Source organism: Rattus norvegicus, chromosome 1, assembly GCF_036323735.1.
Source record: "Rattus norvegicus strain BN/NHsdMcwi chromosome 1, GRCr8, whole genome shotgun sequence".
NCBI lineage: Eukaryota > Metazoa > Chordata > Mammalia > Rodentia > Muridae > Rattus > Rattus norvegicus.
Genome location: NC_086019.1, coordinates 44,027,720 through 44,042,587, shown reverse-complemented (window position 1 = coordinate 44,042,587; position 14,868 = coordinate 44,027,720). Strand labels below are relative to the sequence as shown.

The window sequence follows — 14,868 nt, the reverse complement described above, 5'->3', positions numbered from 1 at the left end:
ATATAATTAGCTCTTTCAGAATAGCAGACATTCACAAATCCAGAGTTCAAGAGTTAATTCAAGCCTAGGGGATTCATAGGTGCAACTGGGAGCCACAATCTACAGTCTTTATACATTTATTTTATAATCATTTTTTATATTTTTAATTTTTTCAGCTTTTTACATTTTTGCTTAATCCTTGAAACTTTTATACATACATATATATGTATACAAACACATATAGTGTACAATGTGTCTCCATCATGCCCACTTCCTTTTCCCCTCCTCAGCAACCCCCAGAACACTCATAACACCTCTCCCAACGTGATGTCCTTTTTAATTTTCTTTTCTAAGCCCCTGAATCCAGTTAGTGCTGCTTTCTTACAAGTGCGGTGTTTGGGTGGGGGAGAAAAGGCTTTCTGCCTCTCGGAGTGCCCTGGAGATTGTCCCTGTGGTTGACCACCTCCTGTCCCTCTTGAAAACAATGTTGAGGAGGCTAGGCTGGGGGCGGGTGGAAGTAGGGGGAGCAGAGGATGGTCAGCCATCTTGGAAGCCCTTGCTGTGCTTTACCAAGTGTCTCAGCACCATGACTAAAGGATGGAAACAAGTTTAGGGATGAGAGACTTAGTTTTGCTCTGTGTTTTCAGAAGTTTGACTCCATGACCCACTGTTAATGTTAGAGGCAAGGCAAAGACATCCTGGCTTAAGGTCATTGAAAGGCAAAGCTTTTCAACTCAGACAAGGAAAGAGAAAGTACCCTTCATGCAGCCAATGGCCCTCTTCCCATAGGTGGACTGCTTTTTGCCTTGTTCCACCACCTTTCAATACTCTACTTAGACTGTGAATTCATGGGTGGATTAAAACTGTGGATTGTGACAGAGCCCTCATGACCTAACAGGCACATGGAGAAGTATGCCTCCCTATTCTCCCATGGACCCTGCACCATGCCAAAGTTGACAGCCAGGATTGACCATCATGTCCTGCTCTTCCTGAGTTCTAAAACCTGAACCCAACCATGAACTTACTGTTTCTCGAAGGTGTTGATCTCCTTTGTTTGTAACCTTTTAAAAATCTGTTTGAGAAGCAAGTTCTTGCTATTGTACCCATTTTTGATAGATACCATTGTGACCTGGAGAGAAATGTTGACAGGGTAAAGCTTTTAGAGGAAGGACAGCAAAGTTTGACATGTAATGATTATCTGGGTAACATTTCAGATTTGTGTAACTTTAAAAAGCTCATTAAAGGGTTGGGTTTTCTATGTGAAAAAAAATTTAGAGTAATATTTGATGACTACTCTGGAAAAAATGGGCTTCCTTATAAATGCTTCTTGTTCCTAAAAGTTTCAAAATCTTGTGTTACTATAATTTTTTTTGAAATGATGGTGCTTTGAAGTTATTACACCAACCACAGCAAAGGAGTTGTCTTTCCAGTGGGGTGAGGTTTTCTTAAGGATGGTTTCAACCCCCGGGCTAGGGACTGAGGTGCGTATTGTATGTACCAAAGCAGACCTGGCCTCCAGGTTCTCCTAGCGTCTTTGTCTTTCAGTCCCTACCTGGCAAAGCCCTCCCCATCCCTGACTTTCCAGCCCAGGGGCTGGACTACCCTTCCCTTCTCCCTGTCCTCCTTCCTCGAGGCCAGAGAACTCACCTGTCCCAGAGCAGCTTCCCAATAAACCTGCATTTTATATAATATATTCTGGCTTAAACCGGCTCATTTCACTGGCAGAGAAATAATGTGTCAGTATGGCCCCTGATTCCTGTCTCATCTTATTCAAAGCAGGGAGTCACACAAGAAAAAGAAGAGAATGATGTTGACTTCACGGCGACTCAGAGTCCCGGAGTACAGGAATGGCTGGCTCAAGCCCGCAACACTCGGACCCACCAGCGGCAGAGCAGCCTCCAGCAGCAAAAGGTAAAGCACTTCCCACCTTCTTCTAGGCAGCTCTGCTGTGAGTGGAGGTTGTGGGTGGTGTTTCTATGGCTGTAGGTTTTTGTTGATTTGAGCTTTGTTTTGTTCTGTTTTCAATGCTGGGAATGGAACCCAGGCCAGGGGAGGGCTCTACTGGATAACATCCCCAGCATTGACACAGTGGTTCTTCAATGGTTCTTTCACGCAATGTTTGCATCTATTTTACTGTAACACAAATGTTCCAGGAAGGCCTTTGGGAATGGGCAAAACTCTGAAATACATTTTATCCCTAAAGAAATGAAATGTGTTTCTTACTTTCTAGTAGACTTCTCACTAGATCTGACTGTAAATGGCTATGATACAAATGATTTCTGCTGATTTTTTTTTCAAGGAAACTAACTCTGTAAAAAGACATACATAAGCGTCCTCTCCTGTCACAGTGCAAACTTGTTTACTGTGAATGAGCTCAAACCAGATGGGCTGATAATAAAGCATGCTGTCCTGAACTGATGTTTGTACGGAGTCCTGACTAGTCCCAGCCAGCATTGACTTTGAAAGGAAGGGATGTATTTTACCACATGGGGGCACCGTTGTCCAGCAAAACTTTCTGTTCTTGTTGCTTTTACAATCTGTTTAACCAGAGCAAGAGAATTTGCCTAAGCCATGCTCAGATTTACAGCTATTAGAGTCCTCCTTACGTTCTGTAGATAGAAAACAGTGACAGTGACAATGACCATCAACGGCTCTCTGAAGTGACCCCAGTGTTTGTGTTTGTGCAGGAGTTCGAACAGGAGCTGGCTGAGCAGAAGAGCCTCCTCCGCTCAGTAGCTAGCCGTGGAGAGGAGATTCTAATCCAGCATTCCACCGCAGAAGGCTCAGGTGGCCTTGGGTATGTTTTGAAGCTGCAACTTTCTCTTCTTGTGTTTCCCTGTCATTTGAAAAACGGAATGCTTTGCTCCATAGTCAGTTTCCACACAAGGCACTAATCCTCATTTATTTGAGGATATTAAATGCCCCTGCATTGCCAAGCATTTTGCCATGCAGATAGGAAAATGGCCATTGGTCATTTACCTTCCTGGATGCCCAACTTACTTATACCCAGGGACAGTCATTTTCTGAGTCAAATGAAAAATGTGTTATCAAATCTGTGATATTTCCAGCTGATGACTATACCTAACCAGAGTGTTTTCCTCTCAAGAACCCTTGCAGAATATTCTTTAAAAAAAAACTTTAATGAAACGGATGTATATGTGGGCTAAGTGGTATGATTTCCAAACAGCTCTCTACCTATTATTTCTATTTGAAAAGTTTTTTATCCTGGGGACCGGGATTGGAGTGGACATTTCAAAAGTCTAACATGCAGAAAGATGAAATATTAGAATAGACAAGCGAAGGGGAGAACCTCTGAACAGGAGGTTTTTATTTGCAAGGTGGAAAGGACTGTAGCAGATGGGATATGGCTGTGTCTTGAGCCATTCTCCTTGGGGTCTTGGCTTGCTTAGTACTGAGGTAGGATACAAAATAGCAACCATCAATACAAAATGCTTTGATACAAAGAAAAACTTTCTTTTGTTTTTGTGTGTCATGACAGGTATTCTCTGGGTGTAACTCTGGTTTCCCCAGAACTCACTCTGTAGACCAGGCTGGCCTTAAAGTCACACAGATCCACCTGCCTCTGCTTCTCGAGTGCTGGAATCAAAGGTGTGTGCCAGCACTGCCCTGCCCTGAAGCACTTTTTTTTTTGTTAGAAAGATGGTATAACATACTATTTATAATGTCAAATAGTTGAAAAGGCAGGAGAGTACTTACTAGCATCAAGAAAAAAAATTGTATGTACCTGTAATATGTAACAAAATTACATCCTGGTATCAGAAATCATATATGTGGAAACTAAGGAACAATGTGAGTTAAAACAATGTGTCCTGTTCATTGGATCACTGGAGATAGCAGATGTAGTCACTGAAGTGATTTGTAATTTAGACAACATTGGCACCGTCATTCTCAGTGTCAATATATTACGGATACTAAGGGGTACATAGTTTTTGCATTTAACTCACCCCCAAACTGTGGAAGAGTTAAAACATTTGCCCACCTTGTTTAGAAAGATCTGTAATAAGATCTTTAAAATACATCAGCAGCAAAGCCCCAAACAAGACTGACACTTCTCCAGGCTAGCAGAGCGGAGTGTCTTCCCTCTCTCTACCTGCTCACAGCTCTAAGGCGTTCACACATCTTTCATAGTTTTTCAAGCCTTTTACTTAAGTCTCTGCTTTTCCGAAGAAGACAGCTAGTGCCGCCTCTAGGCAGACAGTCGGTTCCACAAAAGAGCTGTGGGGATCTTGCGCAAGTTTCTTGTGGTTAAAAAAGTGTTGCTGTTGTTTCTCTTTTCTCCTTTCTCCTTGGCCTTCAGTATTGGCTAGAACCCAGACAACAGATACACATCTACAAGTTGCTTTAGTTGCTCTTTCAAGTATTAAATTCATGTAAAAAGAAATTTGTCCTGCAGTGCTAGCTTTCTGTGTGTCCCAAACGTCCCATATACCCCTCAGGGTAAAAGTTCACATTAGACTACCATTTTCCAGTGTTGAACCAATTGATAGGCTGATTATCAAAGGATCCTAGTCTATGGTCATACTATAGTTTATTTCATACTTAGCCATTTTCAATGTGTTTTTAATATTCCTGTGTTCGTGATTAGACATATGAAGAAAATGTGCTTGCAACCTTAGTGTTTCTATTTTAACTTTTACTTTTTTAAGGTATAAGCCCACGAGTAAGATAATCTTGTTCTAATTTTGAGGCCAGGTCTGTTAATACCCAATAGGTTCATTCTCCATTCTCTCTCTCTCTCTCTCTCTCTCTCTCTCTCTCTCTCTCTCTCTCTGCACACATTGTAAACTTAGACTGTTTATTCTTCCAATAGTGAAAAACCTGATGCGTTATCCCAGGAGTTGGTGATGGAAGGGGCAAAATCATTTGCTGAAGATCAGATGAGAGCGAAGTGGGAAAGTCTACACCAAGAGTTTAGTACCAAGCAGAAGCTTCTACAGAATATTCTGGAACAGGAACAAGAACAAATGGTATCAAATATTTTCTTTATTTTTTTGTTTTCCTTTGGGCCTGGGAAACAGGGTCTCCTGCAACAAAGGCTGCCCTAGAACTTGCTATGTAGCTGAGGGCTGCCTGATCCTTTTACTGCTGCCTCCTGGAGACTGGGATTACAAGCATGAACCCCATGCTCTGCCTATATATTAGCTGATATAAGTGGTACACAGATTATGCTAAGGGAGTAAACCTGTATAATAATCTGTATTTTTAATATATTCTGAAATTCTATAATGAATTGTATAACGGGTGCATTATACAATTCTGAATGAGTATGAGGCCAGCTATTCATCTTGTATTTTACTTCACAAGACGTGCCCCACATTCCTCACAATACTTGTCTTTGTGCATAGAAATTTATCTGATTTCTGTATTTCCCCAAAGATGATGTCTGATTTTTTAATTAGCACAAACCATAGAAGTTCAATTTAATTTTCAACTTTGAAAATTATGGTTTCAATCCAAGGACATGCATGTCAAGAGGATTTCCACAAATCTGAAATTTAACTGCTGGGTCAGCCCACTTTCCACAGTCACTTCCAGTCTTGAATATTTTCAGGAGGTTTTAATGAGAAACATATTGGAGCTTTAGGGGGTCTTGAAAACAAGGGAAGCCAGTGGTCAAGCAGGGCAGTTAACCGGCTGGTTCCTGGGATGGATACTGTGCGATATTGGGCTTGGTTCCAGCAGGCATGCAAAACCCAAGGCAACAGAAAGTTCCAGAAAAGTAATAATTATCAGTTCAGTCTTTGCAGAAGCTGAAAACCAAGGGGAAGTCAGAGGAACTTGAGAGTTCAAAGGGGTAACGAGTAAGCCAGGAACCCAGGTACGCCTCCAGCAGCTGTGGGCAGAGGGGGCCTGGGGACAGAGTCCCAGGGCTTGGTTCCGAGTTAGCAATGCCCTCCTAGCTCACTATAGGACAGCATTTTTTTCCAATGAGGTAAGTCCTGGGGTGTTTACTGTTGATCCTGGAGAATATTTGGCCCAGGACCGTGTAAGATAGAGGAAGGGTGGTAGTTGGACAGAGATGGATGGGAGCTTACAAGGCAGGCAGTGCAAAGTGGATGCAACATGACAGGAGTAAGTGAAAGGAGACAGTCTGTGGTGACAGATTGTTGCATTTCTTTCGACTGAGCCATTACCCAAAAACCCCTGGCAGGCTTCACCTTCTGTCTCTTTGCGTTCCTTTGGCCAACCAGTCTGCAGGAATTGCTGTCAGCTCTGGCTGAAAGCACTCTGTTCTTGGATATTTTTTTCTGTGTGTGTGCCAGAATCACATTCACCCTGACACTAATTTTCTATGTCTTTTGCACGACCTCCTATCTTGACCTGAATAGAACCCTTCCTTACACCCCTGGTGAAACATTTCTCACACCCAGAGCTAGGAGGGCATTGCTAACCCCAAACTGAGTTTCCTTGGTGACATCTCTAAAGCATTTGAATGTTTGCACTGATGATGGTCCTCACAGAGGGATTCTAAAAGCAGTTAGAAGAGGTGAATACTCAAAGAAAGGAGACCAGTGTCTGGCAGATAGTTAGGATGAATTATTTCCCTAAAGACAGAGATAAAGTTGGGAAGACCTTTTCGGGGTAGCTGTGGCAAAAAGTTCAGGTATTTCTACCGTTATTTTTGTTTCTATCCCATCATTAAAACTCATGGTTGTTACTGGATCTGGCCACCGTACGTAGTGACGTGGTGTATTGTAAGACTCCTATCTCTCTGGGCAAGACTTCCAATGACCTACTTTGTGTGCACCTCCAGCTTAGAAAACTGTGCACGGCTCATCTACTCTTTAAGTAAGCCTTCCCTGTTTGCCTGCAGCTTTATAGCAGTCCGAACAGACTCCTGTCAGGAGTGCTGCCATTGAGAGGGGAAGCGCAGACTCAAGATAAGTCTTCAGTGACGTCCTTGCTGGATGGACTGAGCCAGGCCTTTGGAGAGGTGTCATCACAGGTATGCCTGGGCCATCATTGTCCTTGTCTTGGTTTTGTCTTGCTGGGACTGGTTCATGTGTTCTCTGCAAAGTTTTTCCATCTCTGGCCATGACTTTTGAGGCCTAGCACTAGTGATGAGTCCTGGGGTTTAAAGATGCTAATGGCTGAATCTCATTTTGCTTCTCTATGGTTCTTAAAAATACTGAAATTTATTATTTTTTAACTAAAGAGGAGTTGGGAGTGAAGGGTTGGAGGTAGGGTTCTTGTATCCAAAGCTATCTTCAAATTAGCTTCTTAGCTGAGGATGAGTTCAACTGTCTCATCTTCCTGTCTTCAATTCCTAAGAGTTGGGATCATTGTACCTGGGTACCATTATACCTGGATTGAAATGGATTGTCTTATCTGTTTTGTGTATCTCTCTGTATCCACCTCCCTGCACCCCCCAGAGTGGAGGAACAGACAGACAGAACATTCACTTGGAGCAGAAGTTATATGACGGAGTCTCAGCCACTTCAACCTGGTTGGATGACGTTGAAGAGCATTTATTTGTGGCCACAGCACTTTTGCCGGAAGAAACAGAAACTTGTCTCTTCAACCAAGAGGTAAGGCTGACAATTTCTGTCTGTGCCTGAAATCTCAAAGCAATTACAATTAGTAACGGGTAATTATATTTATATATAAAGAACACCAAGAACAAGACAGCTCTTAATAAAGTGCTGTGATGTGTCTCCAAGAAACGTTGTGTGGGACAGAAATTTTAAAGCATAGAAAGTTTTATAACTTTTTAGTGTGAGTATAAGAAGAGGAGAAACACAGAACTCTGAGTTATTGTGCATTTCAAATCCTCGCTGGATGAAGCCCAAGATATTAGGACTGAATACCTAACCAGCATTTAATTTTTTAATTTAATTTTTAACAATGCATACTTTTTATTATCTACTGATATAAAGTCTCTGAGAAAAATCTCTGCTAGAACAACTTACCTGTGATCTATAGAAGTTCCCAAAAGAGACTCAGCTTGTGTCAGTGCAGTCATTGCTAAGTGAATGGTTCCCAGGGGACAATAACTTGATTCACAGAAGTCCAAACAATGAGGTAAAGCTTGACTTTGTCAATCCTAGGCTCTTGCCAAGGACATTAAGGAAATGTCTGAAGAAATGGATAAGAACAAGAATTTGTTTTCCCAAGCATTCCCAGAGGACAGTGACAACCGGGATGTTATCGAAGACACTCTGGGTTGTCTTTTGGGCAGATTATCCCTGCTGGATTCAGTAGTGGGTCAGCGATGTCATCAGATGAAGGAAAGACTCCAGCAAGTCCTCAGTTTCCAGGTAAATGAGAGGACACAAAGGGTTTGGGCCATTTTCAAGGAACAGCCCTAATCATCAGTAAAGAGTATCCTCCAAGCATTCATTGCATGTGTGGCATGTTTGCAGTGGGGTATCTGAGGGTGTGTGTGAATGCACATGCATGTGTGGGTGATTATGAAGTGTGTGCATAAGTGTGGGGGTCATTCCTCAGGAATCATCTACCTTATATTCATTTTAACTTTTATTTCATTTCTTATCCAATACATGTATAAGGGGGTGGGAACCATGAATGTTGAGGTCAGAGAACAACTCATGTGAGTCCATTGCCTCCTTCTACAATGGAAATTCTGGGGAAGATGCTCATTACACTTGGGTGGAAAGTGCCTGTATGCACTGAGCCATCTTTCTGGTCTATCCACATTGTTCTGAAGCATAAAGAATCTGTGACTCACTGTTCTTAAGGTAGGCTGGCTGCCTAGTGAATTCTCTTCTCCCCAGGGCTGGAGATTACAAGGGTACTTTACTATAACTAGCTCCTTCCATGGGTTGGAGGACCAAACTCACATCTTTGTGTTTGCTTAGTGTCTGAGCTATCTCTCAGCCCATCTTGTAAACACTTTTAATGGATAACAAAGAGCTAGAACATTGCAGAAAACCAGGTGGATTGAACTAAAGATTTAGAAAGCCAAGTTTCATGCTTTTAGAACTTGGAAGTTTGAAAAACCACTTAGTCAAACTAAGAGTTGAATAAAAGTTTAAGTTCAACCAATAAAAGCTAAAGTATCGTTTTATTGTAATTTCCAGTTGGTAATAGTAGAGTTTAATTCTTGTTACCAAAGAACATGCAGGAGGTGCCGGAATATAGAAAACACCCCAAAACTCACTACTTAAAACTTTCGAAATGGCTGTGGTCTAATTTCTTCTACCTCTCTCTCTCAGAATTACATTGGAAACTATTACACTACTTTCCAATCTGAACCCTTCAGATTTATTACTTTTTACTGTCATTTGAGATTCTTAGGGCCAGATATGTAATTTTGTGCTTACGAAACCTTTTCTGTACCAAGTCACTGGAAAGAATGGAAAAGTCACTTTTAACATTGAAGTCTTTCATGCCCAATAAAAAGGACCCTTTTCAGAATACTTAATTCCAATGGAAGTTATTTCAGTAAAAATGGAAGAATTTGATGTAATTTTTGATCTGTTAAAAAAGTTACTATGAAGTATGAAATGTTGTGTTTGCCAAGAAACATGGAACTTTCTAGATAGTCATATAAAGGAACAGTTCATTACCACTTTCAAATAATCTATAATCTTATAAGTAGAAATGAGGGATGGAGAGATGGCTCAGCTGCTAAAGAAGCTTGCTGCCAAGCCTGAAGACCTGAATTCATTCCCCTGAGCCAACTTGCTGGAAGGACAGACCTGACTCCCACATTATCCTCTTACCTTGACACATGTACTGTGGCACAATACATGAAATAAACACACACACACACATATAATATGAATATAATATTCATATAACATGAATATATTACATATGAATCATTTTTAAATCTCTGTAATATCCCTACTAGGTATATGTTGTTCAAACAGAATGAATATTAAGACTAAGTTCCCTAAAGCCAACAAGTTTATTTTGTTGACTTTATTTGCTGTCCTTAGTTATAAAACCAATCCTACAGACTGGGCTTTAAGTCACCAAGTAGCCCAGGCTCTCCTCTCTCAACAGCCATGTGCTTCAAATTCCAGCTTTGCCATATTAATCTTAATTGCTTCATTACCGTGAGCCTCTATGTCCTCAACTACACCCATAGCCCCTGCCTCAAAATATTGTAAGGTTTCAATAGTTAAACTCTTTGAGATGCTCTCAGTATATCCTAATACATAACAAGTACTCAACAACTTTGGTCATTATCATATTTCAGTATTTGGGTAGTGTGAAAAAGAGAAAGGATCTAAATCAGTGGAAAGTTTACATTACTTCTCCAGGCTTACTCAGCACTCAAGAGGTGGGAAGAGATTTAAGAGAGTGCTTCTGCATTGCATGGTATGGGAGCAGGAGAGACTAGCAGACTGACTCAAGGTTCATTCTGAGTAGAAAGGCCTTGGTGAGGACTTGGATGTGGGGCATGAGGGAAAGTATGCCTGATAAGGAGCCCAAGAATGCTGGCTTGCACATCTGGAGGCCTCAACAGACAAAGGAGGCAGGCAGATAGCAGTGCCACTGGCCAGAAACGCTTTGTTGGAGATATGGGCGGAGTTAAGATACGCATGTAAAGAGTCACAGTCATCTGATTGTGTGCCTCTATGGCACAGGGGAATGGCCTTGGTGGGATTCATATCTGTGCTTGTTAGAATGCATGGTATAGAACAAGGAGAGAGAAATCCACTCAGAATCCGAAAAGCGGAGTTGATTTTTCTGGTTGTTATAAGCATGTATACTGACTGTGCCTGGAAAGTCACCAGGCCCATTACACTACGAAAAATTAATTTTCATTCTTTAAAATGTATTGTCTGTGAAGAAAACTGGCAGATTATTACAGCATTTTAGCCTATAAGCCATACAAGGGGCTTGCTTAGCCGTGCGACTGTAACCCTCTCAAAGGTGTATTCACTTCTGTCTAGCTGCTTATACCAAGTTAATGCTTACAGCAGTTTAGAGCTTGATAATTATAACCGGTGACAGGAAAATATTAACTGAGCATGACTTCTTCGGAATTTAGTTTGTCATAAGCGACCACGGAAATAACATGCAAATCATGAATTCCTCTTTAAATCATATTCTCTGTTTTTCTTTGGCCAAGAAGTTTCTATGTGTTTGTTAGTGGCCAGCTCACAAACAAAAACTGACAATTCAAATGTTGATGTTCCCTTTACTCCCCGACTGAAAGAAATAAATTGTAATAACTGTTATATATCTATTATATACTGATTTCATATTTACTGCAGTTTCACACATATAATAATAATTGATTTGTTGAATCCTTTGGATTTATTCCTTGTTTTTTATTCTTAAGAAAACAATAAGCATAAAGAAGCCATTGCACTGGTCTGCAATTCTTAGCAATTTTTCCATGAATCATATTATTGTTCTCTCAACTAGTCTCTCCTAATAGTTACCATGACTTCTAGAAATAACAACTGTGTTTTCTTATATGTTAAGTAGGACACAAGGGAAACACCCTACTGAAAAGACAAAGCAGGTATCAGGAAACACAAACACCTCATATCTAACCCATGTTAGGTTAATTCTACTCACCTGTTCTTTAGATGAAGTGAACTGACACAGCCTTAAGTACACGTAAACAACGACGGACATTCTGAAGTACACAGAATACCCTCGCCATGGGCAACGGTTAGAACTCCTTGCTTTCGTTCTATTCAAACGACTTATTTTAAAGAGTCCCTGTGGTAATTCTAACAGCGCATGACCTCTCCTTGAATGCTGTTGAGTAATGGGAACATAGCTGGAACTCATGAAAAAACCCACAATTTCTCCAGTATCTCAGAATGATTTCCTATTTCGCTAGCTGCTGGGTGAGCTTCAGCTCAGCTTGGGTTTTGGCTAGTGACAACTGTTGCTTTTCACACATTCAGCACTTTATTCCCATTTTCACCCCTCCCTCTCTCCCTCCCTCCCTGCCTTCCTCCCTCCCTCCCTCTCTCCCTTCTTCTTTATCATATCTAGTGACCAAGCCCTGGAAATTTTGCATGCTAAAAAATACACTACAGCACTCACTGTACTAACAGCCTTCAATTTTTGTGCCCATTTTATACATTATTCTGCTTTTTAGCCTTGCATTTACTTTTATTTTATGGTATGGCTGTTTTACCTGCGTGTATGTGTGTATAACACTAGTACCCTAAGAAATCGAAATAGGGCCCTGGATTCCCTGAAACTGGCGTTAGAGACACTTGAAAAGAGACCATGTGGTCACTAGGAACCAACCTCGACTCCTCTGCCAGGGCAGGAAGTACTCTTAACCCCTGAGCCATCTCTCCAGCAGCCCCTGCATACATTCTTTTTGCCCCAATTTAAACAAATTTTATGCAAGAATAAATCAACATTCTTTTTCCTTTCATTGAAAACAGATTTTTCCTCACATAATAGATCCAGATCACCATTTCCCCCTCATCTCCTCCTTTCGGTCTCTCATTTGAGAACAAACAGGTTTCTGTGGGAATATTATATGATATGATATGATTGATCTGATATGATATAGTAGAAAGCATAAAACAAAAGCTAACACATCAGAATTAGACAACACAAATGGAAAACAAAAATCCCAAGAGAAGACACAAGAAAGAAACCTGTTTTGCACATTCAGGAATCCTATAAAACCTTTAACCTGGAAGCCATAATGTATATACAAAGCCATGTAGGGAATGAAGAAAGAGAAAAAAAATTACGTCATATATATGATAATTTTTTTAAAAAGAAGGAAAAGCCCTAGTATAACATTATGAGACAAGAACCTCGCGAGATGCTGTTGAGTCCGCTTTCTGTTGCCCATCTACTGCTGGGCATGTAGCTTCCCCTGAAGAGAAGTGTGTTTCCCCAGTGTGATTCCCTCAGACGAAACTCAGTTTTCATATTCTTGCTTGAGGAAAGAGCTGTCTTGGTCCATGACCAATTCCTCACTGAGGAGGATGCCATGAGTTACACTTCAACCTGTGATGACCAATCAACCCCTCACCCCTGTTTGTTACTCGTGACAGAGCCAGGCCTGGCGGCAAATGCCTTTGGTTTTAGTTCTCTCAAGTTTGAGGTAGAAGGATTGCAAGTTAAGGGCAGCCTGGCTGTCTTAGGAAGACTATTGTCTAAAAAGAAATTGGAACAGAGAGTCAATGTGGTGCCTCCACGAGAAACCACATCCCTACCATTCGAGAGGCTCTGGGCTCAACCTGAGTGCCATAAATCAACAGAAACAACAACGAGAAAAATAAAAACACAAAAGAAAGAAAAGGAAAAGACCTTATTATCTTCTATTTCTAGGAATACGTCAACATTTTTATAATTAAATTATTGTTTTGGCTCCCGGTGCCCTTTGAAATGAGTATAAGAATTTGGGTGGCTATCTCTTCCTTGTATATGTCTCACTCAATGTAAATGTGCTGGACAGTTAGAGGAATGATGTTTATGGACGTAAGACTCAGCTGGGAACTTTTTGTAATGCCGTTTTCTGTCTCTTTGGTGTACATAGATACCATTGATTTTCATACTTTTTAAAAAGCCAAAAAAACATGCTATGGATATAGTTCACCAGCTAAGAGCACATGCTGTTCTTCCAGAGGACTGGGATTGGTTGCCAACACCCATGATAAGTTGCTCATTGCTACCTGTTTCTCCAGTTCCAGGGTATCTGACACCCTCTTCCAGCCTTCCTGGGTACCTTCATTCACATATTCACATGCATCTATCTATCTATCTATCTATCTATCTATCTATCTATCTATCTATCTATCTATCTATCTCTATATCTATCTATCATATATCTATCTATATCTATCTATCTATCATATCTATATCTATCTATATATATATACATATACATACATACTAAATCTTAAAAGTTTTACAATTAAAAATTTAATTTAAAAGCCTAAAGTTGTTAAAATAGTATATCTGGAAGGACATGCGGACATGTGCCGGTTATATATAACACTTTCTCACAATATGGTTTTATATAAAGGACAGGAGCCTCTTCAGAATTAGAGGTCTGTAGATGGTCGTGGAAGAAATTCCTAGGGTGTTGTGTGACTGAATTCCTGGGACATGTGAACAAATGCCTACTTACCCCACTGGGAAATAAAGGATAGAGTAATGTAAGGTCAATTTGGTGAATAGTGAGTTTTATTGGAGTTCTTTTAGAAATATGGAACAGATGCATTACCAAAGCCCAACCCATCAGCTCTTATTGGTTAAATATGTTTGGGGTAAAGAAGGGGCCTAGTACATCTACTCAGTTTCAGGGACTTCTTTGAGTTGGTTTTTTTTTTTCTTTCTTGTCTTAATGTGTTTCCTTATAGAGAGGAATCCTTCACCTCCTCTTAGAACATGTTACTACTTCACCATCCTTTTAACATCCCCTTCCTAACCAGTTTCCCCCTGAAGTTAGAAGGTTTAAATCTTGGAGGAAACTGCTATATAATACTCAGAGGCAGAAGGCTGTCTGTGAATCATCTCCTTGAATCTGCGTGATATTTGTAACCATTTTATTCCTGCGTTTAACATGCTATCTTTCCACGGCTTTCTTCCTCAGAATGACCTGAAGGTGTTGTTTACATCATTAGCTGACAACAATTATATCATTCTGCAGAAGCTGGCAAACATGTTCAAACAGCCCATTGTGGAACAGATACAGGTATGTTCAGGCATGTCCCAGAACAGCAGATATATAGATCACTGCTTTACTATGGGATGTTGACATTTTTTAAGTGATATTTTTTAAGTGATCAATGCCACACTATGGCATTTTTATTCAATATATATTTTGGATTCCAACGCTGGGTTTACATAAAGTGCCCAATGGTACTGACTTGGTCATTTCTATAATATTGATAGGATGTGAGGTCAGAAGTGACGTCAGTGATATCTTCTGCTCTGAAGGAATTTGCTACCGCA

The 14,868-nt window shown here is 40.6% G+C and overlaps 1 protein-coding gene and 1 long non-coding RNA gene across 33 annotated transcripts in view; one reads left to right on the top strand and one right to left on the bottom strand.

Moving 5' to 3' along the window:
- Syne1 (spectrin repeat containing nuclear envelope protein 1) overlaps positions 1-14,868 on the top strand; it is a 471,163-nt gene that overhangs the window by 346,215 nt on the left and 110,080 nt on the right. For 23 of the 32 annotated variants that reach the window (XM_063270573.1, XM_063270583.1, XM_063270581.1 and 20 more), the window contains 7 exons: positions 1,756-1,890; positions 2,667-2,776; positions 4,811-4,967; positions 6,815-6,946; positions 7,374-7,529; positions 8,049-8,258; positions 14,507-14,608. In XM_063270573.1, coding sequence (XP_063126643.1) covers positions 1,756-1,890; positions 2,667-2,776; positions 4,811-4,967; positions 6,815-6,946; positions 7,374-7,529; positions 8,049-8,258; positions 14,507-14,608 — 1,002 coding nt within the window. The remainder of the gene's footprint in view (positions 1-1,755; positions 1,891-2,666; positions 2,777-4,810; positions 4,968-6,814; positions 6,947-7,373; positions 7,530-8,048; positions 8,259-14,506; positions 14,609-14,868) is intronic. The other 9 variants (XM_063270574.1, XM_039101511.2, XM_039101503.2 and 6 more) reach the window with 1 other exon arrangement.
- Positions 7,449-8,076, bottom strand: LOC134482626 (uncharacterized). The gene is made up of 2 exons (XR_010059011.1): positions 7,911-8,076; positions 7,449-7,555 (listed from the first exon to the last, which is right to left on the bottom strand). It is a non-coding gene; the product is annotated as an uncharacterized LOC134482626 (long non-coding RNA).